Source organism: Pithys albifrons, chromosome 4, assembly GCF_047495875.1.
Source record: "Pithys albifrons albifrons isolate INPA30051 chromosome 4, PitAlb_v1, whole genome shotgun sequence".
NCBI lineage: Eukaryota > Metazoa > Chordata > Aves > Passeriformes > Thamnophilidae > Pithys > Pithys albifrons.
The window spans coordinates 2,047,276-2,072,035 of NC_092461.1; the positions used below are offsets into that span (position 1 = coordinate 2,047,276).

The following is a 24,760-nucleotide window of genomic DNA, read 5'->3' on the forward strand; positions in this document are numbered from 1 at the left end:
AACAGAAGGGCACTTGCTTGGAAATTCTGGCTCAATTTGTTGCAGCAAAATAAGATAGACCTCCTCCTACTGTTCAGGCTTTTGCTCTCCCTTTGCAGTTCAGCTTTGCTGTTTTCCTGATTGATCTGCTGATTGTCAACAGTGCAAAAAGTGCTCAGTGTGTGCCAGGGTCGATACCAACTCTAGTTTTTCCAGACAGAATGTGCATGGAATTGCTTTCTGAGCTGAACTTAAAGCAAGAGCCTCATGTTGGATGCTGCTTCTTGTTTGGAGCTGAGGATTGCTGTAAATATTCAATGATTTTATAATAGAGATGATGTTTAGGAGTAACCAGTAAGAGAAGCATAGTCTTCAATGACAGAAAAGCTTATGAGAAAGAAGGTTAAAAAAAAGCACTGTTAAAAATTTACAGAAATGTGTTTTCCTGATATTATTAACTCATACCATTCTCTTCAGCACAATCTCATGTCAGAGTGGTGTGAAATACACACCGAGTTGTCAGGAAATGTGAGCTGCTTGTCAATAATAAATGAAAGACTATCCTGTCTATTTTTATAGCTACTTTTCTGCTTCAGTGACTGAGATAGGGCTTCTGTATTTGAATACTGGCAAATAAAGTCCAACTTCTCCAACAACAACAAAATAAACTATTTCAGCAGAACTTAAAATATGGCTTGAAATTATGTAGAGACCATTTGGTTGAGTTGCTGTTTTCTGAAAAGCAGAGAACTCTGTACCTTGTTTTATTATCCATTCTGTCCTTTTAAATATGACTATATGACATGACTGATTTTCTTCACTATTTTTGTGTTTATTACTTGTGTCCAGGCATGGTATGAGAATATTTTAAAATCAGAATTCATGTGTCAACTGCTTTATTTTGATTTATCTAAAACTGTGTGAAGATGAGGAACAGAATAACGATTCATGTGGGACTGTTGGTCCTCAGATCTGCTGTGGCACTTCTGCTGTACTGAAGTGCTGAGCAAAGGAAAGTCACAGGCTGTGCAGTCCCAGTGCTTTAGTTAATATTTTCTTAGTTATCTCAACCCTGATGGTTTGCTTGTCTCTCAGTAGCACCTTGTTTTCCAGGATCACACAAGAGTGGGTGCAGATACCTCTCAGGATATCCAGCTCTTTGGCATAGGAATCCAACCAGAACACTGTGAGATTGACATTGCTTTGGATGGAGAAGTTACACTCACACCAAAAGAGAATGCAAGGTAAGGAAGATCAGCAGCACTTTCCCCTGAAGTGTTTGCTTTTGTTTGCCAGGAGATAACTTTCATGCACCTTTAATTTACACAGACAGAAGTGTCTTATGTTCTGATCAATGAGGAGCTTCAATATAGTTGACTTTAACAAATAGAAGTGAAATTCAGTGATTAAAACTAAGATTTCTCCACACATGGGCACATGTGTCAGTGGTTTGGCATCACAAGAAGGGGTTTGGTAGAAAGAAGAGGCTCAGGGGAGACCTTAACACTCTCTACAGCTCCCTGAAAGGATGTTGTAGCCAGGTGGGGATTGGTCTCTTCTCTCAGGCAACCAACAGTAGGACAAGAGGGCACAGCGTGAGCTTTGCATGGGGAGGTTTAGGTTGGATATCAGGAAGAAATTCTTTGCAGAGAGAGTGCTCAGGCATTGGAATGGGCTGCCCAGAGAGGGGGTGGATTCTCCAACCCTGGAGGTTTTTAAGATGAGACTGGACGTGGCACTGAGTGTAATCAAAGTGGGGTTGGATCAAGGGTTGGACTTGATGATCTCAGAGGTCTCTTCCAACCCAGTTGATTCTGTGATGCTGTGAATGAGGGGCCACTGCTTGGCTGTATCTTGAGCAGTAACAAGGTCACTGAGATGCTGTTGGCTGTCCTGACCTCATGGAATAATAGGCTGTGTCTTGATGGGGGAAAACAAATTTCACCTTGTGAGTAGTTCCTGTTGTAAAGTTCAGTATTTTGTGAGAAAGAGGTGTTCTAGAGATCTGAATCCTTTTCTAAATTCTTAATTAATGTTGTGTCTAGTTAGTATGCAATGCAATGTTGCATTTCACCTTTTGCTTCTATTTCTGTATTTTAATGATTTTTCTTTCCAGGGGCACTGTGGCTTCTTGGGTGGAATTTTAAATGTCTTTGTCACATCATCTCCAATGGCACGTGATAAGCAGGGCCTTTGTCCTAGTTAATAGTCATGCTGCTTGTTTGAAATGTGAATATGTAAATAATGTAGAGATTGGTATCAGAATGAGAAACTAAAGTTTGAGAGATGCCTAAAAATCTTTCACTCTGCCTTTAGTAAAATGCGTTTTCTTCTGCAACCCACAGTACAAAATTTCAGAGAGATGGGATTCAGACTTGTGGTGGTTGAGTTACTGTACTGAAAATCAGTCATTTTGACTGGCAAGAACATAGGCACATGTTAGTGGAAAATACATATTTTCTTTCAGTCCTGTCTGATTTAAATAACTCTTCTTAAAATACCAGTGTCAACAGAAATTACCCAAATTTCATGGGAAAAAAATTAAATAAAAATCTGGTTTAAAATGAAATGCTTACATGTTTGTGTTGACTTACATGAGAGGGACAGCTGAAATGAGAGCACTGCATCTGAAAAGGCTTTTTTCATTTCACTGGAGTTTTTTCTCCTTTCAAATAAAATGCTCTGCTTTGTGACTCATGTATGCAAAAGTTCAACAGCTCATTTTTCCCCATTTTGTGCTTGCAACTTCAATACAAAGAAACCTACAAAGAAATCCAGCAGTATACCAGATGTTCACAAAAATAGACCCTTGTTAATAATAGAGACTCCATTTGTTGAAAGAATAAAACTTGGACCTAAGAACCCTTTCTTATGCTTGAATGCCAGATATGTTAACAGCATGTTTTACAACTTTGTATTGCCCAAGTTGTATCTTGGAGAGCTTTATCAGTAGAATTTGCATGCATTCAAGTTTCCAGACTGTTTATAAGAAACAGGCAGTGACCCAGCTGGAGAAATGGGCATTTAAAGAAAACTTTACAAACAAACCCAAGCTTGTCTGTGTGTTTATGGGAAAGTTGTACCAGCCAAAGCTGGAGGAGAAAGGTGCTAATTCTGACAACACAAGTCAGGCCAGTAACTTTCCCATTAATCCTTTAATGAGAACCTGTCAGATTTGTGCATCTTATGATACAAATGACTGTTGGCAATGAAACAGTAGCTCTTCAATCTTTTATTTTTAAGGTTTCACTGGAACTGTATTTTCTTCTTTCAGATCCTGTGTAAATGGTGCACTGGTATGTTCTGTCACACAACTATGGCATGGAGATAGAATATTATGGGGAAACAACCACTTCTTTAGGTAATAGTTGATATTTATATCCCAGACACTTAACATTCAGCCAATTTCTTTTCCTTCACTGTTCTACTTAACCTTGTTTCTAAACTGAGTTGCCCTTTTCACACAGAATCAATTTACCAAAGAGGAAACGTCGAGATTGGCTGAAAGACCTTGAGAAAGAGCCTTCCCTGGGAGAGCATGATGTGGATGCAGCCAGTGAAGCCTCCTCAGAACCAGACTACAACTACGAGTTTGCACAAATGGAAGTGATTATGAAGACACTGAATAGTAATGGTAAGGCCAGATAAAAATGTTCCTCTGGATTGCTTAAAAAATTCAGCATGGAACTCAATTTATGAGTAAAACAAACAGTACATTTGTTCCAGGGGGCTTTGGAGCATTTTCAGGGTAAGATATTTGGCAGAAACCACGTTAGGTGTGTGCATGGATATAAATGAAAAAAATATAAATATATATATGTAAAAAAATGTGTACAACTAGTTATAAATACACAAGTTAGTAGCTGGTTTGTGCCCTTACACCCAATTCTATCTGTACCTCTGCTCTCCTTTATAGAGCAGTTGAGTTGTAACCATATTCCTGTCAAATCACCATCAAGTCTTACTAAGCTCTTGGTTCTCAAAGTCACTGCAGACAAAAGGTTGCACCAGATATGGCTCAGTCAGTTTTGTGCTTCCTTTTGTGTCAAATATTCTGACACCATTTTAACCTTAGTAGAAAAACCCACTGAAATGATAACAAACCCATAGTCAAATGTCAGCTAACATGGTTTTCAACACTTGGTGACTCAGTATTTCATTTTACCTTTATTGAAACAAATTGGAATGTTTTTGGGGAAAACAGAATAAAATACAGTATATGTAAAATAATGGTATGGTGTATATATAAAACAATATGGGTTTTTTTCATGATTTCCAGAAGGCAGGTCATAGTTCATATAATACAATATGATACAGAGAAATGCTGAAAATTCTGGTAAACTACTGAATGCTTTGTACAGTTACAATCAACAAAATTTGAGAGGCAAACACCTTGTGTTTTGGTCACTGACCAAGAAAACACAGTAGATGGTGTTAATTTGCTTCTGTTCTCCTTCATATCTTCACAGTATTTCCATTGTTTGCTGTTTTCTTTTTTCATTGTTTGCTTTTTTTCTTGATCTCTTATTCTTTAGCTTTGTTTTGCTGTTGAGTGCAACATGATGGTTTTGTTTTCTCAGCGTTCTAGCAATAACTTGCAGGTTTTTTGCAGTTTTATTTTTAATGGGAGTGTGTGAGTGGGTTACAGGGTCAGGTCACTTAAACTGATGTGAAATTGTTGTTTGATGACAGAAATATTCTTGTTATGGTTCACTCGCACCAGGAGACGAATTTCAGATGAATCTGCCGTCCTGGTGGTCCTCAGTGTTGTCATCCCTGGTGAAGATTCTGTTGCCTGTGTTAAGGCCTCAGACCATCCCATATCTGTGCCAAAACTGGGACAAAGGTTCTGAACTCCACTGGCTCGTGCATGAGGCTGCTGGAAAGCCTGAAAGCATTAATTGGTGCTTGATTTGCCTGCCACTAACCAGGGATCTGCCTGAACTGCAGCAGCCCACACTGAGTCAGTGTTCTTTGGGCAGGGGGTCACATCTTCTGGTTTTCAGCTGTTATTACCTGGCAAATTGAAATGATTCTTCACAATATTCCAAGTGTCTTTGTGTTTTAGTTCAGGAGGCTTTTCTGATGGTGGTCCAGGCCAGTTTTTGTCTTGGTCAGTTGTCTCCTGCATCTTGGTCAAGAACAGCACAGACCTTTCCCTTTCCTCCCTAATGCACAGCAAATGTTTGCAGACACAAATGTTGCATCATTTTAGAGGTGTCATATCCCAATTATTCTGCTGCTTCTGCTCACTCTCACATAGGTGTTGCTTGACTAAATTGGAGTAGTAATTGACCCTGAGATCAGCTCAGTTGGTTAAAACTTGGTTGTAATAATGCCAAGGTCATGGGTTCAATCCCCTGTGTGGGCCATTGACTGAAGAGTTGGACTCGATGGTCCTTGTGGGTCCCTTCAAACTCAGAATAGTCTGGGATTCTGTGATAATAAAAAGCTGACTAAACAAATGGCTGTGAGGATCAGCCTTTTATTTGAAATTAGATGGTGCTGTTAGGTTGTGGTTGTCTTAGGGGTATAGCTTAAACAGTTCTTTTTCTGACAGGTTCCCAGTTTTCTGGGGTAAGAAATAAAGCAGCTTTGTTACAGTTCCATTTATTTATTCTTCCTTAAAATGAAAAATAAATACAGGCAAGGAAGGATAATAAATGATTGAAGACAGTTAATTTTATTATCCATTCTCTCTGGAGAAACCTTAAGGGGGGGAATAAGGAGGTACTTTAAAAATTTGATAATTATTTTATAGGCATGTATAGATACAGCCCAAAACAAGAGGGTTTGGGTTTCCTTTGTTTTGGCTTTTTTGGTTTGTTCTTTTGGGATTTTTGGGGGTTTTTTTGAGGATTTTCCCCCCCTTGATGGTTGAGAATTGTAATGCTCTTTAAATAAATACTCTGGCTTCTCCAATGTGCAAACACATTTGTTTTATGGCATGTAACCAGTCCAGCAGTGTCACAGACTCCATCAGGCTCCAGAGAACCTCAAGGGAAAACGTGTAACTTTGCAAACTGCTGCAAAGAAAACCTCCAGATTCTTTTTTTCCTTCAGCATGTTAACTCTCTTTGTGGGATTCTGTCAGGTCAGCTTTCTCCTGCTAATTTGTGATGCTGCTCAAACACAGAGTGCATCAAAGTAGTTTACTTTATTCTTGTATACTGTGCAGTGGTTAAATAAACAGTGGGATTAGGTCAGGCAGCTTCTCATCTGAGCCAAGGGAGGGGAATTTGATGAAACTCAGCAAAGCAACCTGTGTCATGACCCTCTTCCAGCTTGCTTAGAAAAATACACTTAAAGGAAACTTTAAGGGTTTTACTCAGCACCCTTGTTACTGGATTAAGAGATTCCAGATGTGAATGAAGTGACATTGCAGCAAGGTAATAAATGCTGTTCATCCTATGGAGAAGATACATCCTTATGTTCACTGTTAGTATCCTGTGATTTTGCAGAGGATTAACTGCATATGAGTGTTTTTTCAGGGTCACTGAAATCTTGTTGCATCAATATGTAAAGGATTGGAATTTGGGAGTTTTAACACTCTTTGGAATTTGCTGTGTATTTGGCAGGCACTGGGTAGAATCTTTCTTAATTTATTTGACTTTGCATGAGGAATCCAGAATTACAGAACATGGTGTTCAATTTAAACACTTTAATTGATAGTTCTTTTGAACTACGAAAAAATTAACTCTTTATTTCTTCATATTCTACCTAGATAATTTATAATTCACACCATATTTTGCTTTTTCCCTGAGACAGGCTTAGGGTTTCCTGTGTAAACTCTTTCAAAAGTTAAATGAAAGAGTTTTCTAGAAGTGTGAATTTACCTTTTGCATTTCAATACAAACTTAACCCACCTTTTTTCTTTTCTTCCCCCAAGCAGTAGAGGATTATGTTGAAATTGGGAAGTTTTAGAGTAGGTTCCTGCATCTTGTTCCAAACATTTCCAGTGGTATCATTTTATCCTGTTGTGGTTGTAATGCTGGAATTAGATGGCTGAAAAGGTAACTTTTATTAAGGAAATCTGTTCCTTGAACTCAAAGCTCTTCTTTGAGCAGTTTAGTAAAGTCTCAGTGAGTCAGCCTTAGCTTCATTTCCTGTGTTTGCAAACACAATAGAGGGCTTTTCATTTCTTCCATGGTTCTTTGCTGTCATCTGCATAATATCTGATTTCTCACATGTTCTTACATACAAGTAAAACTGGCTTGAGGACTAAGCAGCAAAATCTGTGCATGTGAAGGTAATTAGTATTATCTGGAGGATAAAATGATGCAGATCAACATCAATAACTTGATTTGTAATCTAGAATATTAGAACTTGGGTTTTTGTTGCACTTTCTGTTTAAAAGCTAATAATAGCTAACTTCTTTCTGAGAATGTCATGTACTAAAAAGTAACATTGCTGGTTATTTTAAGGCACTTTTATGCATCACTAGTTTTCTGTTGGGTTACTATTTATAGTGACTGATTTTTAACTTTGTGCTTTATTTTATACTTACCATTTTGGTGGTATTTTATGGTGCCCTTGTGTGAAGAGAGTGATTTTTTTCCATGGATAAGGATTGGAGCACAGCAGCAACTTGCAGAACTATCTGCAAGAAGCAAAGACACGAGGGTTAATAACTAAATCACAGCAGCTCTTTTTTCAGTTTGTTTGCTTGGCTTTTGTTTATATATTGATGAAATGGGAGAGGTATCACAAGCAATTGTTTTAGAGCTGAAGTTCTCTGCATTACAAAATCCTGGCATGTCCTAGAGCTGCAGTATTGCTTCCCCTAATAATCCACCAGCTTTGGAACTCTCTCTCCCTCCTCCTGTGCTGTAGAGAATAAACAGTCTGATAGGTGGATATCTAGACTGGTGCTCTTGCAAGCCACTTTTTTGAAGTATCTGAGCTTTCAGATATATATACTGGTAGTATATAGAAGGAGCTTACTCCATTAAATGATTAATTCAGAGGCACAGTCTGGCATTGGCCCTAAATCCAGGAATAGGCAGAGTAATGTTTCTTTAATTTCAGTGCACTCCAGATTTATCTGTAGCTGATTGACACCAGCAGATTTTTCAGGGTAGAGCAGCCAAATGGGTATTTGTTCTGGTTGATACAAACCACAAGCTGTGGTTTGTAAAGCTAAACACAGAGCTCCCCTCCAGGACATACTTTGTTTGCCTCAGGGCTGTGTGACATACCAGTGCAATGTGATGTGTGACCAGACAATTTGCTTGTCTTGGTTTCCATCTGCAGTTCTCCAACGTGTTTTGTTCTCTGCCAAAATGGAGAAAGTAAATTGCTTTTTACTTCCTTAAGTCGTTTCCTTCTCTGGTTAACATTGTCTTCCCTTTTGTGCTGCTTTGTTTTCTTATTAATTTGCTTCCTTTTCCATCTATTCCTTTTTATCCCACTGGGATTCTGGAATATATTATAACTTCACAGCACTGAAATATGCAATAGGCAGGGGGTCCTTAACCATTGTTGTAGCCTCTTTGCATGCCATTTGGTTTTTGATTTCTTGTCTGGATTTATCTATTTGATGCAATATTTATAATTTTGGCTTTTGTTTTGTGGGCCAACAGCCACCTTGTGTTTGAAAGCCTCTTGGGATTGTTGTTACCAGCCAAAGAACAAGTGCTCTGTAATGCCAAAACAGGCACTCAGCAACAGGACAAGGGGGCACGATGGGCTCAAGCTCTGCCAGGGGAAATTGAAGTTGGAGAGCAGAAAAATATTCTTTGCAGAGAGAGTGCTCAGGCATTGGAATGGGCTGCCCAGAGAGGGGGTGGATTCCCCATCCCTGGAGGTTTTTAACGTGAGCTTGGCTGTGGCACTGAGTGCCATGATCTGGTAAAGGGACTGGAGTTGGACCAAGGGTTGGACTTCATGATCCCGGAGTTCTTTTCCAACCCAATCCATTCTATGATTCTAAAACAACATTTCCTCACCGTTCTGGCTTATTTTTCCCTCTTTTTTTTTACCTCCTCCCTTCTTTTTAGACCCAGTGCAGAACGTGGTGCAGATCCTGGAGAAGCAGTACCTGGAGGAGAAGCGCAGCGCGCTGGAGGAGCAGCGGTTGATGTACGAGCGTGAGCTGGAGCAGCTGCGGCAGCAACTCTCACCCGAGCGGCAGCACCAGCACGGCGGCCACCGGCTCTCCTACCCTGCCCACACTGCCCAGCACAAGGTCAACCTCTGGACAGAGGAGAGGTGAGAATGCTTCACTTAAACCAGAGCAGTGAATGACCTGGGGGTTGGATTGACAGGAAGCTCAACAGGAGCCAACAGTGTGCCCAGGGGGCCAAGAAGGCCAATGGGATCCTGGCCTGGATCCAAACTAGCGTGGCCAGCAGGCCCAGGGAAGTGATCCTTCCCCTGGACTCTGCCTTGGGGAGGCCACACCGTGAGTGTTGTGTTCAGTTCTGGGCCCCTCAGTTGAGGAAAGAGATTGAGGGGCTGGAGCTGGGCCAGAGAAGAGCAACAAGGCTGGAGAAGGGACTGGAGCACAAGTGCTGTGGGGAGAGGCTGAAGGAGCTGGGGGTGTTCAGCCTGGAGAAGAGAAGGCTCAGGGGAGACCTTATCACGCCCTACAACTACCTAAGGGATGTTGTAGCGAGGTGGAGGTTGGTCTCTTCTCTCAGGCAACCAGCAGGAGAACAAAAGGGCAGGGGCTCAAGCTCTGCCAGGGGAGGTTTAGGTTGGATATCAGGAAGAAATTCTTTGCAGAGAGAGTGCTCAGGCATTGGAATGGGCTGCCCAGAGAGGGGGTGGATTCTCCAGCCCTGGAGGTTTTTAAGGTGAGACTGGACGTGGCACTGAGTGCCATGATCTGGTAGTCACAGTGGGGTTGGATCAAGGGTTGGACTTAATGATTTCAGAGGTCTTTTCCAACCCAGTTTATTCTATGATTCTGTTAATGAGAACTACAAAGAGGGGAAAGATGGGACTTGAACCTTCTGTCAACAACAAAGCGACACTGAGTTTTGTGGAGCTGATTTGCAGCACAAGATCTGCTTCCACCAAAGGGTTATTAGCATTGTATTTAGGACTAAGTTCTGATGTGTAACATGTGCACAAGATTTAACTCACAAAACACAAAAAAATACAGCTTTTGCTATTGTCAGTAAATAATCAAATACTGTAGATTTGGGAATTTTTTGTAGTTTTTTTTGTTTTGTTGACATTTTTTAACTAGAAAAGTGCTCGTGAAATGTTTGGTTTAGCAAGTATTGTTCTAGTTCTTGAAAGAAAGAAAAGGATAGTGCAGAAAGGTAAATTTGTCAACTGAGACATGGAGTCCACTAAGGAGCATTGTGTCTTGTGAGCATACAATGAGAGCATGGTATTTTATAATCCAAAAAAACTTTAAAAAATACAGAGAAGTTTTCTCCATACAAATGAGTATTTTGTCCTGGGGTTTATTTCAGAAGGAAGAATGTCTAGATTTACTAACAGGTTTCTTGTAATTTCTTTCTTATGTATTTCTTTTATAACAGAAACTTCCTTATTCACTCCACATTTCTATATGTAATGAACTTGAGTGCTCTTTTTCTATATAATTATTTCTGCTCTATTCTCTACCATTTAACAAAACAAATCCATTCATAAGAGGAGCCTAAAAAAAAGAAAGCTAAGCTTGTGCTGCAGCTTCAAACTGAGTGTTAGAACAGAACACACCTTGGTTTAGTTTTTGTGTAAAATTTTGTTTTGTAATTTCTTCCCAGTTTGGCTTGGGGAAAAAAACCCTAAACAAATAGCTGACTGTTGACCAGGGATGACTAGAATGTTTTGCATTGCAATTTTAGGGGGAAGTAATGCAGTGATTCAACATCAATTAGAATAATTGTTTGCCCCCTGTAAGAGTTAAAAACAGACTCCTTGGGAACTGAATGTGAAATGTTGCAGAATTGGGGTTGGGATTTGCAGGCTCTTTTAGGGATGCACAAGGAGTGCAGAGTGAGAAACGTGCCCAGCTGGAGCCCTTGATGTTCAGAACTGCTGTGAGCACAGCAAGGCCATCAAGAAATCATTGAGAACCCTCTTCAGTAGCAGAGATGAAAACTGGGCTTACTGGCAAGGAGGGAGTACTTCTAAAAAGATGCAGCAGAAGGGAAAAGGAAGTAACCAAAAACTTCCCTGTCCTCGAGGGCTGAGAAGAAATAATGGTAATTGATTAGCTTAAAATTAACCACCATAACCATGTAATCATATTAAAAAAATAAAATCTGGAGTCCTATCAAGGCTGAGTGTTCTGCCAGCCTTTACTTCTGAGTAATTGTTAGATGCTTCTTAGGAGGAGCTGTGCTTTGAACAAGCAGTTTTGCCTCTGAATTTCATGTGTGAGTGCTTTATTCTATGTAGCTGTTGAACTACTTGAAGCCTGTACTTGTCTGCATTGTGAAAAAAGAGAAGAAGAAATGCTCTTTGGAGCAACCAGTGAGGAGTCTGATGATATTTTGGCAGCACTGCCATTGAACAGGCAGTTTTTCTGAGAGAATTACCAGTTCTCTGTCCTCCAGAAGATCCTCTTAGGTATACTCTTTATTTATTTATAGTTCTGGAAGAGGTTTGGCCTTCTGAAAAAAATGGGAAAAAATTTGCATTTTCTTAACTAAGAAACCAGAAAGAAAAAAATCTTTGAGTGATTTCTGCTGCAAAAGCAGAATTACATGTTGCTGAGAGGATGTTTACAAGCCAACTGGCCAGAGGGCAAGAAATCCAGGAAAGAATGGGAAGACTGGATGTCAAAAATGTGCAAAACAGCCAAGAGTCTGGATTGCACAGGATTTGATTAATGCAGTTTTAGCTGTTGCAAATGAAGTTGAACTCTACTGGATCAGCCAACAAAATGAGTCTGAGAGGTATCAGATGTAGGCACGTGGTTGTAGTTGCCAGATCAGCTGGAACCCATTGCAGAGAGTTTATTCCAGCTTTCTGCTGACTGTGGAAGGACAGATGGTACCTGGCCTGGTGTTAAATCCTCTTGGCATAAATTTAATTTGTTGGGGTGGTGGTGTATTGGACCAGAGATTTAGTTCAGCTTATTCTCTCTCTGGCCTTAGGAATCCCAGAGACTTGCAATGAGTGTCAGTTGTTTCCCTTAAATGATTTTTTCAGGATTTCATGTTCAGTGGGTATTTGCTCCAGATTTTTTCCTTGTTTGCCTTAAATGATTGTTTCAGGATATCATATTCAAGGAATATTTGCTCCAGACCTAATGGAATTTATCATATGTTTCATGTAGTAAGAATTAAAAAATCCTACCTGGAATTTTTCTTTTTTTTAAGTTTCTGGCACAGCTGTATACAGAAAAACACAACTCTAATGAGAACTGCCCATAATAATTAGTTGAGTTACTCATAGGTTCTCTTTACAGTCTTAAACTATTCCTTTCTCAAGAATGTAGCTTGAGATTGGTGTGGGAGCCTTCCCAAAAAGCTTGCCAGGTGCTGGTGTCCCAGATCAAGGCAGGGACTGGCTGGAGATGGATCCAGAGGCTCTTCCAGCACTTTCATCCAGATCAAAACTTCTTCCTCAAGTCTCACAGTGCTGCAGGTGGAATGCACTCTGATTATTTAGTACTTTTTAGTGAGTAATTCTTGACTCTGCCTTCATTCTCTGGGTGAATCCAAAATGACAGCTGTCTGTGGAATGTGTCACTGGCATGGTCTGGAATTGCTTGTCTAATCTCCACAGCCTGGATCACAGAAGCAAGAGGCAGAGGAAAAGGAATTTTCCATACCACAGCAGGAGCAGATGTGGAGCAAGATGACTAAAAATCCACTGCTTAGAAGAAGCTACTCAACAAAACCCACCAGTGTTGCAAACCTGGGCCAGATAGGGCAGAGAGACAAAGCTGCTTGTTCTAACATGTTGAAGGCACTCGAATTCAGGGCTAATATATCAGGGGACCAGCAGAGTGCAATCTGAATTAGCCAGGCTGTTCTTTGGGATATTTTGAGAAAAGATAGCCACTCCAGTAGAATTCTGTTGGTGACTGAGAGGCATATGAGCAGTTGTCTGTGGTTTGTGCTATAAAAACATACAAAAGATCTAAGCATGTCTGAATAAAGGCAAGCAGGCCAACTTTGTATTCACAGCAAGGCCCAGGAGTTCACTTGCTCCTCCTGTGTTTGTCCATAATGTAGGGGGGGTTTGTAGAAATGAAAAGTGTATGTGCATAACCCATACCATATTTCAGCAGGACTTTGCTTAGAAAAGCTGAAGAATTATGGAGGGAAGCACTTCAGAAATATCTGAAGTTTGATCATGAGTTTCATGAAGATGGTGAGACGCACTAAGTGCTGTTGAGATTACAAAGAAAGGCAGAATGAACAGGGGCATTTGCTCAGAGGATAATGGTGATAGTTTTAAAAGGTAATTTAAGGATGAGACTCCCAGGTGAGAGTATATCTTGTTACACAGGTGTATGTATATAATATGTGTCGCAGCAGGTTTGCCAGGTGTTAGGTTAGAACAGATTTGCTCAGACAAGCCCTAAAAAACCTTTCTGGAATTTGTCCAGAGCCTCTTAACTGTGCAGAGTGCACAAGCTTTAACCTGTGCTGCTTCAGCTGTTACTTAAAGGATACTTTGGGCTCACAGGTGAGAGTTGGTTTGCCAGATATTGTGAATACATTGCTACACATAGGATTTCACATTTTTTTTATTTATATTTTTAATGTGTACACTTGAGACATTTAAGTGTGTGGAGGGAGGTCTGTGGCACTGCAAAGCCCTGGGTGGGATGTAAAGCTGTGGCCTGCAGTGGTTGCAGGTTCCAGCATCAGGATCTGAGGAAATGCAGGTTTTATCAAGATGAAGTCCTACATGTTGGGACTGGTAGTTTCTGTGGGACAGGACTCCAGATTAAAGACAAAGACAGCTGCAATTATTTCATTTCTTGAAAATTAGGAATGTCCCTAGGGCTTTAAACAAATCATCACTCTAACAGCTCCCATATTACTGTGTCCTTTTATTTGGGCATCTCTGTGCTAGACTTGCCTTGACAGTAATTAGTTTGTTTAATACACCATCACTGCTTTTTCTCAATAAAATTATCTGACAGTGTTTCATGTTTGCTGACACAGTCCCACACAGCATTTCTTTGTAAACTTGTTCCAGAAAAGTCTTTGTTAGCACCTTTATTTGCAGCTTTCCAATAATAGAAATAGGTTTCTCTGTATTTTTCATGTTACCTGCTGCACCACAGGGATGAATTGTTTCGACAGAGTCTGGCTAAACTTCGGGAGCAAATAGTAAAGGCAAATACTCTGGTGAGAGAAGCAAACTTCTTAGCAGAAGAAATGAGTAAGCTCACAGATTACCAAGTAACACTTCAGATCCCTGCTGAAAACCTCAGTGCCAACAAAAAGGTAATGATAATAAAGAGTGTTGGAAAATGTAGCTTTGTGGCTAAACTATGTAGACATGTATATCTAATTTGAGGTGATAAAATGTAGCTTTTGTTGGATTATGCACAGGCAAAATAGGTTCAATACCTGACTAATGTACTGAAAGTGAGTAATTAAATAAAAATGGGAACACAACATTAAGTATGGCTCTTGGTTTTTTCAAGTCCATAATCACCACATGTGCATGCACATTGTGAACAGCCATTTGTGTTCTGGTGCTGCAGAACCTGCATTTTAGTTACGTTCACAGAAATTAATGGGTTTTGTTTCCTCCAATCTTTGTGTCATAAGGGTTTTCCTGTAAATATAATTGCAATTAGGATAATATGCTTGTCATAAATTATATGATTATGTTCATGTTCCTGTGGGAATGGTCATTGTTTGAGGAGGATAAAGAGACCTGGATCCTCAGAGATGCATAGGGCATGCTGTGTGTGAGGACACAGGTACCATGACATGCAGACAGAAACTGCATGTTCTGTATTTTATTCCCTTTTAGGAAGGCAGTTTGAGTGAAGAATTAAACTACTCACATGCACCTTTCCTGCAGTGATTGTTTTTTCTCCTGATTTAGAGGGGTGCAATAGTGAGCGAGCCTGCTATTCAAGTGAGAAGAAAAGGAAAAGGAACTCAAGTGTGGACCATTGAGAAACTAGAGAACAAATTAATTGACATGAGAGACCTCTATCAAGAGTGGAAGGAGAAGATTCCTGAGGTACTTTACATATTTTCTGAAATAGATCAAAGATTGAGTTTGGTTTTTTTAATATGTTGTACAGAGCAAGTGCAATGACTTTGTGTATGAAAGGTTGGGGTACTATGTTTTATTTTTAAAACCCAAAACCAAACAAACAGAACTCCAAAACCCAAACAGTGTGACTAATGATACTCAAAATGCCTATGCATAATAAAACACAGCTGTGTCCTATCTCTCTTGTGTTCTCAGATTTAAGTGTGCTGAGGTCAGTTATAATTGTGCTGAGATGTAATTGTGCTCTTGATACCATGATATGTTTACCTGGCATAGTATAAGTGCCCTGGAGATGACCACCAGCTCTCAATGGAAACAACAAGCTACATTGGAAATAAAATTACTAAATTGTGGTTGGTATCAAAGCTAGTAAGGATACACTGCTTATATACACTCACAGTGCAAAACATATTGGTGGGGTAAAACGTGATTTTGAAATATGAAATATTCTTTAATTTCATTATATGTCCCCAGCCTTAAAGCAGTGAAGAAATCAATTGAAGATACTTAATCTACATCAGTATTTCCATCAAAACCAAGTGGTGTTTGGTGAAAATTTAAGTAGTACATTAGCCTTGGCAGATAGGCATGAGACTTGTCAAAAGCTTGCTTGTTTACTGGCAAGAGACATGACCTTTGGTGTTCCAGAAGACATCTAAGTAACCTACTTAGGAAGTGTATCTTACTCTCTCGTGGCTGATAGGGAGTACCTGAATTACTTGGGTCAACAATCACTCTCCAACATGTTTGAACAACTGTTGTGCCTTTGGATGGGACAATGGGAATCTCTAAAGTCATAACACAGGGGAGATTCTTCTGTGCCATTGAAGACAAGGATGATTTTGCTGCTGACTTTAGTAAGGACTGATAGCACATCCTTTGAATACATGATGTCTGCCTGAGCCAGGGTCATCCTTCCCATGACCTGTGTCATCCATAATGAATGTGTTCTATGTGCTGTGTAGAAACACAGAGGTCAAATGCATGTCCTGAGGATGAAGGAGGAGAAGAAGAGAAGGAGCTAACAAATCCACTGAGAGGAGTGCATATTGTGCTAGGAATCTGCAGGAATTCTTTGTGGCTGTGTTCAGGGTACTTGCACAGAAAATGCTGCAGGTCTGATCTCAGCTCTATGGGAGTCATAAGAACACTTGTAGCCTTAAGTGGGAATCATCCTGCACCTTCCCTTTTGCCCTTGTAGTGGTGCACAGCAACCAAAACAGCTTTGTCAGTCTCAGAATTAGTCCTCTCATTAAAAAAGTAAGGTGAAATATCTTGAAATCAACAACTACTGTGCATACTCATGGTAAAGTCTGCTTTGTCTTGACATAACTCAAAAGCATAGGTCATCGTATTATTACATCCCTTATTAAAGAAAAGATTTTATAATGTCTTATTTCAGAGATTTCATTTCAGATTTGTAATATGCTTCCAGTCTCTTCTACTTGTGTAACAGGAAGGAACAGAAAAGATTGATAGCGACGTCATTTTTGTGCCACGATCTTGCAATACTGTGAGGTTATTTGATCTCCTGTTCCCACGTTGATGGCTTTGTGTCATCCCTTTTGATGTCTCTAAACCAGATCAGGAAGCTGATTGGCAAAAGAGGAGACCCCTTCTACGAGGCACAGGAGAACCACAACCTGATCGGCGTCGCCAACGTGTTCCTGGAGTGCCTGTTCTCGGATGTGAAGCTGCAGTATGCTGTGCCCATCATCAGCCAGCAGGGCGAGGTACAGTGGGCTGGGCTGCTCCTCCCTGGGCTCCCAGGGCTTTGTTGTGCTGGGAGGCTTCATGGGCGCTGGTGTTTTGACAAAAAAATGGTGCTTGCTGCCCTGTTTCCCAGGGAATAAGTGTTTTTCAAATCGCTGTGTGCGTTTTGCGTTTCATTCTTTACAACTGCCCAGCTGCTAAAATAGTAGAATAAAATTCTTAGAGTCAATGGAGTTAACTGTGCAAACCCAGCAGACTGAAGTTCTGATGTATAGTCCTTACACTATATACCATTCTGCTGTGTGCATGAAGATTTTTTTCTAATATTTTTTTTAATTCCCTTCTCCTCTTTGTTAACATTATTGCTTTTTGTTTGGTAGTCAAGAGCTGTTCAGTTTTGTTTCTGCACATTTCCTAGAGCTGGATATTAAGATGGCAGATGTCTTAAGTCCCTTGTGCCCAGGTTTTTACTGTTTGTCTTGCCTGCCCTTAGGTTGCAGGACGGTTGCATGTCGAAGTAATGCGAGTCACTGGCTCTGTCCCAGAACGGGTCGTAGAAGGAGATGACTCGTCTGAGAACTCCAGTGAGAGTGGGAGTCTGGAAGTCATGGATAACAATGGAGAAATTATTCACAGGGCAAAAAAGCTCTCCTGCAGGGTGAGTGACAATACCATGAAGTGAAGTTTCAGGCTTCTGTAACTATGTGGTCAGTCTGAGAATTACCAACCTATGTAAACTATTTCTCACTGGAAACTCTCTGAAAGGAATTCAGTGTAGGTCAGTCTGTGTGGCTGATTAATTTGCATTACTATCTAGTATATAAATACTGATGTTACAAGGATTGTCCCTTGGCAGACACAGAGAGGAAAACAGTTTTTCCCTGTGACAATCTCCTGTGGTTTGTTTGATCATCTACTATAGTATCTATGGGTGATGTATAGATTTAATTTCTCCTGTGATAAATCAAATGATTTTCCACTTGAGCATATCAACTTCCTCAAAGGAAGCATGTACATGGATTAGATGCATGTAACTGCTTTCCTTGCATCTGCATGTCTGTAAAATAAGATTTCCTAAATGTGGACATCCTTACTGTCCTTTAAAAATTCTTCTTGGCTGTTGGTTTTCAGTTTGCCATTGAAGAAGAAACAATCATGACAACATAATGTTTTTTCTGACAGCATCTGTTTTTTCTCCTCAGGTAAAAATAAAAGAAGCAACTGGACTTCCCCCTAATCTCTCCAATTTTGTCTTTTGTCAATACACATTTTGGGATCAATGTGAGTCAACAGTGGCAGCACCAGTGGTAGATCCAGATGTGCCTTCACCTCAGAGCAAAGATGCTCATTTTACAGTGACCTTCTCTCACTGTAAGGTAAATATTCTTATTATGAAATAGTGTTACCAGGAGGAGGGTATGTTTGAGTTAAACTGTTTAGAATTTGAGCCTCTTTTGCTGGGGGAAGAAGGAGGGAGTCAAGTCATATAACTAATGACTTTTAACTGTATCTAAGAATGTCTTAATATTTCGCTTCATCACTTCTTGAAAATGTAATAAAGGTGTGATCTTTTAAATTCTTTTAATTTTTTTAAATTCTTTTAAGTTAGTGATCTTTTAAATTCAGATACATCTTTAATGCATGGAGGAAGCTATAGTTTATATAATGACATCTTATTAAATACTCGTTTGGTAAGCACAGTAAGCTGTGACATCATTTTAGTGGAAGTTCTCCAAGCATGGAATGCATAGACAGGAACTGCTGAGAAAGTTTTGCAACTTTCTTGTCCAGAGTATGGTGCAATCTGTATTATCTTACCAGGCAGGCAGTAAGTTCTTTGGTGTGTCCTTACAAACTAGTTGAGAGGAGATACAACTATTTAACTCGATTGAGTGTGATTTGTTTTTCCTGACTGCCAGGACTATGTGGTGAATGTCACAGAAGAGTTTTTGGAGTTCATTTCAGAAGGAGCCCTTGCTATTGAGGTCTGGGGTCACAGATGTGCTGGCAATGGCAGCTCTGTTTGGGAAGTTGATTCTCTTCATGCTAAAACCAGGACACTGAGAGACAGGTACAAACAAATTACAAATGTCTGTTCCCATCAACTTCCTGAAAGCTTTTTAATGCTTGTGCTGCACAAAATACTTGGAGGCAACCATTTGTTTTTGTGGGGATGTCTTTTTAGGTGGAACGAGGTAACTCGAAGAATAGAAATGTGGATTTCCATACAAGAACTGAACGAGATGGGAGAATATACAGCAGTTGAACTCCATCAGGCAAAAGATGTAAACACAGGGGGAATTTTCCAGCTTAGGCAGGTGTGTATCTTTTCATTGTCTTCCTATTCATGCTGAAATCGATTCTTAATTTTATTCTTAGTTTCTCCCTTTCCCTCTCCCACTTTGCTGTGCAGGGTCATTCTCGCAGAGTTCAGGTGACGGTGAAGCCCGTGCAGCATTCGGGGACGTTGCCCCTCATGGTGGAAGCAATTCTGTCAGTCTCTGTAGGGGGGGTGACTGCCAGATCCACCAAACTGCAGAGGGGCTTGGACAGCTACCAGGTAAGGCAGCTGATTGCTCACTTTGGTTTGGTGGTGTTGTTCTGGACCAACATTACTCCAAAAGGGACCTTGGCACACTGGTACATGTGTTATTTGCAGTTAATACATAACAATACAAGCATATGGTGCTAAATCTGCCCTTTTTTTTTTTTGTTTATAGCTGAGTGTGTAACTGATAAAGTACCAAGTGTGGTATTTTAATATATACAGAACAGCAGGAATATGAAAATTATTTTTATCTTTTTGTGTAGAGGTGATTTAATATCAGATTCCTAGTACTGTTAATGTCCCTCCCTTCCAGGGATGGTAAAAGTTGAGGAGGAGAAAAACAGGGAAAAAACCCTGAAATATAGTAGAGAAGATGTCTTGTAGTGAGAATACTACTTACCTTTTCAATTAATGTGATTAGAATCAAAACCAGTCATCACTGAATGTGAAAGGGCTATTTCATGTAGCAGAAAAAGTCCTTAAGAAGCTTAAATGATTTCAAGCTGATATTGGACAAATTAATATTGTAAATAAAGCATTATTTTAACAGTGATGGCAAAAAACAAGTGGAATGGGCCACGCAGGGGCCAAGGTGCCTTTTGTCAGAATGGTTGCATTCAGTACCACAAGTAATTCTAACCTTAGATACAGATGACAGTGTGAAACTTGAGATTAGTGATCTGCTTGCTCAGTCCTTTTTCTGGCACTGTATTCTGTGGGATCTTTTAATTGGTGGTGGGGTTTTTTGGGTTTTTTTTTGTTTGTTTTGTTTTAGTAAGTATATTCACTAATATTCAAATCATGGTTGAGCTGATATAGTCTGTAATGACAAAAAAAATCTTTCCACCTGTTAATGAGACTGTGGTTATTTGAATGTTGTAATTTTAACATTTTACATGTTTGTGGCAGAAATGTTTATATTCATGTCTTGGGTTATTTCTGTGAGTTTCTGTTGAGAGCAATGCATGTTTTTTGTGTGTTTTACAAACTTTATTTTCCCCTACCAGAAGGAGGAGGATGATGGTGGTGATATGGATAGTTACCAGGTATTGCTGCTGTTGCTGTCAATCCTGTGGCATGGGGCACAGCTAATGCTAATGGCCAAACCTTTCAAAGGGACCAGCCTAATGGAGCAAGCAAAAGCAGCTTTGAGCCACACATTGCTGTGCATTGAAGAGGCTACCTGGGCTCTAAACCACTGCTGTTTCAGTTTACTTTGTGACTTCATACTCTTAGTGTCCTCTCTTCTCTAGTACTCTGCAGTCAGCTCTCCTAACTGGCTACATTAATTCCTGTGGGAATAAAAGCTTAGAAACTTGGATTTAGAATGAAAACAGTTTACAGTGGGTATCACAGGGAAAAGAACAACCACCTGCAGCTGCAGGCATCTTTTCCAAGCAAATTATGCAGCATAATTTTGGTTGTTTTGGTTGTTTTCTAAAGGAAACATAACCTTTTAAGCTGTGCAGTTTTCTGGAATGCTTGTTGGCAGAGAGAGGGGAGAATGTGAATGGGGGGGAGATACAGAAGCTTCAGTGAAGCATTTTTTTTATCTGCACAAAATCTTAGGCCTCTTTTTCTGTGTGATAAGATAATCACAATTTAGGCAGTGTAACAGAAGACTCATTTTAAAAGGTGACAAAGAGCAGAAGAAGAAATGCCTAAAAAAGTAAAATACATTTCAGATTTCTTCTTAGAAGACTTACTTCTACTAGGCTGTCTTAGAGAAGTAAAACCAGTTAGGTGAGAATGCTGACATCCCTCAGACAATGTTCTGGGTTTCAGAGCAGTCTCAGAAATACCAGCTAAGGCACTAACTCCCTGCGGGCTGTTTCTGCTTCCTGGTGTATCACAGAGAAGAACGAGCCAGATCTCCTGTGATACCACAAAGCATGATTGCATGATGGGCTCTGATTGCATGAGGAATCTTTTAATTGCACCACCAGCAGCTGCTAGCAATGGAATTTTGTGCAGGTTGGAGGGAGTACTGACCTGTCTAATCTTTAGGAGAATTTGTGATCAGCTGATGATACCTGATTTTCTTATTCCATGTGCTATTCAAAAGTCTGATTGCCACTTCTGTGGGTAATTAGGTTATGGGGTATTATCTGTTCAGCAGCAGAGGCAGTCACATCTTTTCCTTCTGTTGGAATTTGCAACTTGAGAGCAAATAAACATCAATTCGTGGGGGATGAGGTACTTAATCAGTGTGCATGTCATTTTGGGAAAAAAGTTCTCTGCATTATGCAAGCCATTTAATATAAATTCTAATTAAATTACCACAGAATTCACTGCCCTTACCCACATAGCCTAATGACTTTCTTCTCTCTTTCCATGTCAGGAAGAAGATTTAAACTGTGTGCGAGAAAGGTGGTCTGATGCATTAATAAAGCGCAGAGAATACTTAGATGAGCAGATCCAAAAGATCAGCAACAAACAAGGTTTGCAGCTTGAAGTCTCTGTCAGAAATATTGCATTCCCTATACCACAAAAATTGTGTTTCATGTGTAATGCTACTGTCTTTGTAGAAAAATCTGAGGAGGATCTGGAACGAGAAGCTCGGCTGGTGGAGCAGTGGGTGGGACTGACAGAAGAGAGGAATGCAGTGTTTGTGCCAGCACCAGGCAGTGGAATTCCTGGTGCCCCTGCAAACTGGTATGTTCAGGGAAACCATTGGAGCTGTGAGCTTCTTGTACAGAAACACTGCACCCCACACAGTGAAAATCCAAGGATGTTTCAGAGCTTCTTGTGTTCTCCTGTAATGCTATAAACTACACTTACAGGCAGAAGGCTTAGAAGGTGCTGGTTTGAATGTAAGAAAGGTTTCCTTAGTTCACATATTGCATAAAGTAGCTTTGAAATAGCTTCCAAGGTTTGGGAATTGCTTTTGAATATCACGTGGTATTTTGCAGCTTTATACAATTCTGAGAAAATCACTTTTTTAGTTTCCTTTTAGAAAAGGAGTGGTTCAAAAATGAATGGTAGAATGCATGATAATTTCATTGATAAGGGATGGGGAGAGAAGAAACACTCATTCCAAAGAATGTGTTCTCCTCTGATTCACTTGAATTTCTAATATATTTTAGTTTTATTTAAATCTGTGTTTTAACTAAGATCATTGGAATTGACATACAAAAAATTAGGAATGCAACGAGTTAGATTTGGACAAGAAATAACAACTGTAATCAAGTGTACAGTGATGTCTCTGATAACACCCAATATCTTAATTGGGTGAACGATGCAGCAATACTTTTTTCTCCTGAAATGAGCTATGGTCATGTAGCTAAAAGTGTGTTTATGGATATAAAGACTATGCCCTGCCAGTAGTTACATATCCAATTGTTTGAAAGGTTCTTGACCTTTATGTATGACTACAATAGTTACCTTTGTAAGGAACAGAACAGGATGTTTAAAACTCAACCTCACAGCAACCAACCTGTGTTATGCAGTGGGAATTAAGTTTGGGCAAAGCACTCCATTTAGTTCTGTGTGTAGATAGAGAAAACACTCTGTGCCTCACAGACACTGAGAGTAGCCATCAAAACGTTGACAGCTTCAGCCACTGGTTACACTTAATGAATCTTGCAGGGAGATCTGGTTGCCCAAATTGGCTCAGGTATGAATTTGCCTGCCTTGTTGCCAGCAGTTTGTTTTGTTTCAGGATTCCACCTGCAGGAATGGAAACACATATACCTGTCCTCTTCCTTGACTTGAATGGTATGTTGTAACACAGCAGACTAAGAAACTTGGGGAGGGGGAAATGGGGGATTAGTTTGAGTCAATAAACTTAAATGGAAGAATGAATCTGAAATGTGTAAGAAATCCAACAAGTCCTGGCAATGGCACTGTCTTATGTGGTTTGTAAAATGCTTTTTGTTCTGGTGCTGCATGCTGGCATAATTAAAGCACAGCTATTTTAAAATAAACATAAAAATCAGGGAACATCCAAGTACAGAGATAGGTTGTATATAACAGTAAACAGTGTAAGAAAGAAAGCAAGCTGGGTTTGAATCAAACAGCAGATCAGAAAATCCTGGAAAGGTTTTGATGTATAAATTCACATGTTTAAAGCACTGATGGAGAATCTCCCACTGCTTTCAGAGCTCCTTTCACTGAGGTATCTGAAGAGTCTTAAACAGCTGGTTTAATGAACAGCATGTTTAGGACTATAATGAGCGTTTTGGTAGAGAATCTAAATGTTTTCACTTTGAAGGTGTTTAGTTTTACATGTGAGGAGACTATTGAATATATTCTTAGAACACAGATACACAGTGTAAGTAACAGGAGAGCAGAGGTGGCACCACATTTGAGACTGTTTGGGAAGCAAGTCTGAGATTACAAACTTGAACATAAAGCAGAGGAGGATCCCCAGGCCTTTTCATACCCAGCACTGAAGTGGCTACTAGACAGATTTAAACAGGCAATGCATTAATACTTCTTTAGCAGATGCCTTTGGAAAGTGAATAACCTCTTCCTTCATCTATGCTCACAAGGAATGTTTGGGGTTTTTTGGGGTTTTTTTTTGGTTTTTTTGTTTTTTTTTTCATTTTCAGTAGAGATTAGCAGACAAAATATCAACTAGGATATTTAAATAGATTGATGGATCATTGCACAACTTTTTTTCTGGGTTTTTTTTGCTGAAAGCCTAGTGTAGCCAGAATTGCTGTTCTCAATTTCTTTTGTTGCTGAAATCATCTTCAAAATGCTGCATAGTAGTAAGACTAATTAGGATTAAATGTACTATGAAATATGAGCAGGACTTTATTACAACTTTGTGTTACAACTTTGCCTCTATATTTTAATATCCTTTGGTATAAACCGATTTCATTCTTTGCACATTTGTTTCATTAGCTGATGACCTCAGTGCCAATGAACAACTTATAGGTCCCCATGCATCAGGAGTTAACTCAATCCTTCCAAAGGAGCATGGGAGCCCATTCTTTTATCTGCCGATCATAAAACACAGTGATGATGAGGTAAATTGCCAGCAGCCTCCTCCTTCTTGCCAACTGCAGCTTATGTTAATGCTCTTTTCATGTTTTATTTTCTACCTCTGTGTATTGAATCCTTAGTAGTAGTACCTTTTTGTCTTAGAAGTACCATCTGTATCCAGTGCTGCCCTTATTTTCTGGCCTATTTATTTGGACTTTAGGAGGATATGACTTGTTAGTTTTCTGCCTTGATTCAGAGATGACAAGTCTTAGCTCTTCCTGGCAAAAGAATAATTCAACTGCCTCACTCAAACTCCCTTTTTCTGCTTTCCTCACCCCTTCATCATTCCTCTCACAGGCTCTTAATTCTTCAGAGAAAACTATTTTATGTACTGTGCACACTGGGCAAAGCTTAATAGTTAAA

General features: G+C 39.8%; 1 protein-coding gene across 4 annotated transcripts in view; it reads left to right on the forward strand.

The window, feature by feature from the left end:
• The window catches only part of KIF13A (kinesin family member 13A), a 96,086-nt gene that overhangs the window by 57,973 nt on the left and 13,353 nt on the right, over positions 1–24,760 (forward strand). For 2 of the 4 annotated variants that reach the window (XM_071553193.1, XM_071553195.1), the window contains exons 14-30: positions 1,093–1,223; positions 3,254–3,340; positions 3,447–3,613; positions 8,979–9,189; positions 14,192–14,354; positions 14,968–15,108; positions 16,728–16,877; positions 17,351–17,515; positions 18,060–18,233; positions 18,777–18,928; positions 19,043–19,175; positions 19,271–19,417; positions 20,413–20,451; positions 21,747–21,846; positions 21,934–22,060; positions 23,067–23,122; positions 24,257–24,381. In XM_071553193.1, the coding sequence (XP_071409294.1) occupies positions 1,093–1,223; positions 3,254–3,340; positions 3,447–3,613; positions 8,979–9,189; positions 14,192–14,354; positions 14,968–15,108; positions 16,728–16,877; positions 17,351–17,515; positions 18,060–18,233; positions 18,777–18,928; positions 19,043–19,175; positions 19,271–19,417; positions 20,413–20,451; positions 21,747–21,846; positions 21,934–22,060; positions 23,067–23,122; positions 24,257–24,381 (2,268 nt within the window). The remainder of the gene's footprint in view (positions 1–1,092; positions 1,224–3,253; positions 3,341–3,446; positions 3,614–8,978; positions 9,190–14,191; positions 14,355–14,967; positions 15,109–16,727; positions 16,878–17,350; positions 17,516–18,059; positions 18,234–18,776; positions 18,929–19,042; positions 19,176–19,270; positions 19,418–20,412; positions 20,452–21,746; positions 21,847–21,933; positions 22,061–23,066; positions 23,123–24,256; positions 24,382–24,760) is intronic. The other 2 variants (XM_071553194.1, XM_071553196.1) reach the window with 1 other exon arrangement.